General features: G+C 54.7%; 1 protein-coding gene across 1 annotated transcript in view; it reads right to left on the reverse strand.

Moving 5' to 3' along the window:
- Positions 1–2,538: 2,538 nt before the first annotated feature.
- Positions 2,539–2,667, reverse strand: part of LOC104546094 (glutamine synthetase) — a 5,985-nt gene continuing 5,856 nt past the window's right edge. The window contains exon 7 of the mRNA XM_010191387.1: positions 2,539–2,667. Within this exon, the coding sequence (XP_010189689.1) occupies positions 2,539–2,667 (129 nt within the window).

Consider the following 2,667-nt stretch of genomic DNA (forward strand, 5'->3'; position numbering starts at 1 on the left):
CCTGCGGAGGGCAGCAAACCCCCAAAAAGCGGCTCCGGACCCCAAACAACCCCGCTGCTCCCCAGCCCCGGCTCTCCCATCCCCGCGGGATGCGAGGGGTCGAGGTGGATTCCCCCCCCCACCCCGGCACAGTCTCCTTGGGGGGCTCGGGGACCCCCCAAAAGTGCTGCATCCCCAGCAACCCGGTGGGCTCCTCCTGGGGTCCCAGCATCCGCCAGCCACCGCGGAGCACCAGGCAATGCTGGGGACATCTCCGCCCGCCACTGTCCAGCCCTTGGATGGGGACGGGGACAGTGGCCCCCTCCGTGGCCTCAATCCCTGGCTGAACGCACCACCCTCCTCCGGCAGAGGCAGACACACCAAAGTTATACAGAGCTCTTGTGCAAACTCACCTGTGTCCTTGTTTCCCCCGTGCTGCAAGGAATCACACCTGCTTTAGGAAAAAAACCAACCCTGACATACAGTTTCTGACCCATTTTGACCTCAAAAAGTAGAAGCAACATCCGAGTTTTGGCGAAGGACAGCATGAAAGTGTCCAAGCACGCAGCAGCTCCAGCCACATGGGGACGTGGTGGCCAGGGCTGATCCCAGCTCACAGAAAGCCCCAGCTGTGGCTTCGGGCAAGTCCTTGGATGGCCCCTGGAGCCTCACTGTACCCCCCTGAGGAGGGTCCTCCTGCAGCAGCAGGGAATCACAGACTGAGACACGGGAACAGGAACAAAGTGTTGGGATGCATCATGGTGCTGTGTCCAGCCAGAGATGTTTGCATGTTAGCAATGCAGATTCACACAATTCCCCAAATTTAGCAGGGCTGTACGGCACTGTATAATGGAGGCTGAAGTACTTTAAGGCACTGGGACAGTCAGGCAAACAAACAGAGTCTTCCTGTTCCAGATTTAGCTCTTTATTGATTTTCCAGCTGCATCCAGCAGTCACTGTCCCAGTGCTCAAATTACCCATTAAGGACATCATAGAAACGAGAGGAAAACAAGACAGCATTGTGGTTTTGATGAAAAACGTTAAACATCTCAAATAGCAATTTCTGGAAGGAAAAATTCTCCTTCTTAGGGTGGGAACCGGGTTACATTTATTCTTGAACAGCTCAGAGACGCAGCAATTTCTGGAAGGAAAAATTGTCCTTCTTAGGGTGGGAACCAGGTTACATTTATTCTTGAACAGCTCAGAGACGCCGATGGCTCCCGGCTGCTTGTGGTCCAGGACATGGCCACCTCCCCAGCTGCCCCTGCTCTGCCAGGAGCACTGTGACCTGCAGGATGGACTTGGGGTCCTCCATTTCAACTTGTCACCTGTGTTGGGTTCAAAGATAGAGGTAAAACCAGTTTCAAAAATCCCCCTGACTGCACTGGTGTGGACATGACAGCCCAGTTCATGCTCCTGGTACCACTCACCTCTTGGTGACTGCAGCTGGGTGGCATCCCACAGGTCTGTCCTGGGGACCTGACCTGCTTGTTCAAGGTGTCCCCAGGCCCAGAGAGGTGTCCCCTGTGCTTACATCTGACTTCTCCCCGCAGTTGCTGCATGGACGGACACCAAGCATTTGGCTGTTAGAGATGCTGTTGACACCTCATCTACACGGGAATGTCCCCACCTGGGGGTTTTGCTTCATGATTTAAAGAATGAATTAATCTGCTGCCCTTGTAAAGAGACTCCAACCCAAAAAGCTGTACCACATCCCTGTTGCTCAGCAGGGCATCACCCCTGGGGCACAGCCGAGGGGTGTTCCCAGGCTCCCAAAGCTGTCCCCAGCAGGGATGGCTGCCACTTGCCGTGCCCATGCTGGGCCGGCTTCGCTGACTCAGCAGCGCACACCCTGTGTAAACGCCCGCCAGCTGCTGCCCCAGCCCCTGTTTGCTCCGGGCCCGCTCTGTTTGCCTTTGGGGGATCACGATGGAAGGAGATGGCCCTTTGCTGGCAAATGGGGCAAGGCAGCCCCACGCACCTGCCCCAAGGATCCTCCAGCATCTCTGCTCCTTCAGCCCTTGCCCCAGGCCACTGCAGGCTGCTCAGGGGCTGCAACCCCTCAGCAAGACCCAAATTAAATCCTCGATGGAGCTCTAGGAGCTACAGAAAAATGCACCCGCCGCAGCATAACCTGGCTGCCATGCAGCCAGGAAAATTATTTATTATCATTTCCTTGCAACAGAGATATGGGAAAAAAAAAGCACCCGCCCTCCCCAGGTGCAAACAGCAGCAGCTGCAGCTTCCACGTAGGGATCTATGTACATCACAGTGTAAAGTCCATTGGAAAAAAAAAATCCAAAGGTTTTTTTTTAAAAAAAACAAACAAACTTCCCCCCATAAAACCTAAAACCGGGAACCAGAAAAAAAGTGGTTGAGAAAAACAGGTTGGGCCCCTCCCTCTTACTATAAAATATACATATTTCTAAGGCAACGTTTCACAAAACCAGAAGCAAGGTTCCTAAAGAGTCTGAGCTTGCAGCCGAGGACACCACAGGGGCACAAATCCCATGTGAGAAGCTAGTGTAGACACAAAAAACCTCCGCCCACCCCGCGGCCTCAGTGGTCAGCATAGTCCTTGGTCTCCACCCCGGTCTCGTTGAGCACCGTCGTCCTCATGATGGCTTCGGTGACCGCGTAGGGGTCGCAGTTGGCTGCCGGCCGCCGATCCTCGAAGTAGCCGTAGCC

The sequence above is a fragment of the Mesitornis unicolor genome, unplaced genomic scaffold (genome assembly GCF_000695765.1).
Source record: "Mesitornis unicolor isolate BGI_N332 unplaced genomic scaffold, ASM69576v1 scaffold16989, whole genome shotgun sequence".
Lineage (NCBI taxonomy): Eukaryota > Metazoa > Chordata > Aves > Mesitornithiformes > Mesitornithidae > Mesitornis > Mesitornis unicolor.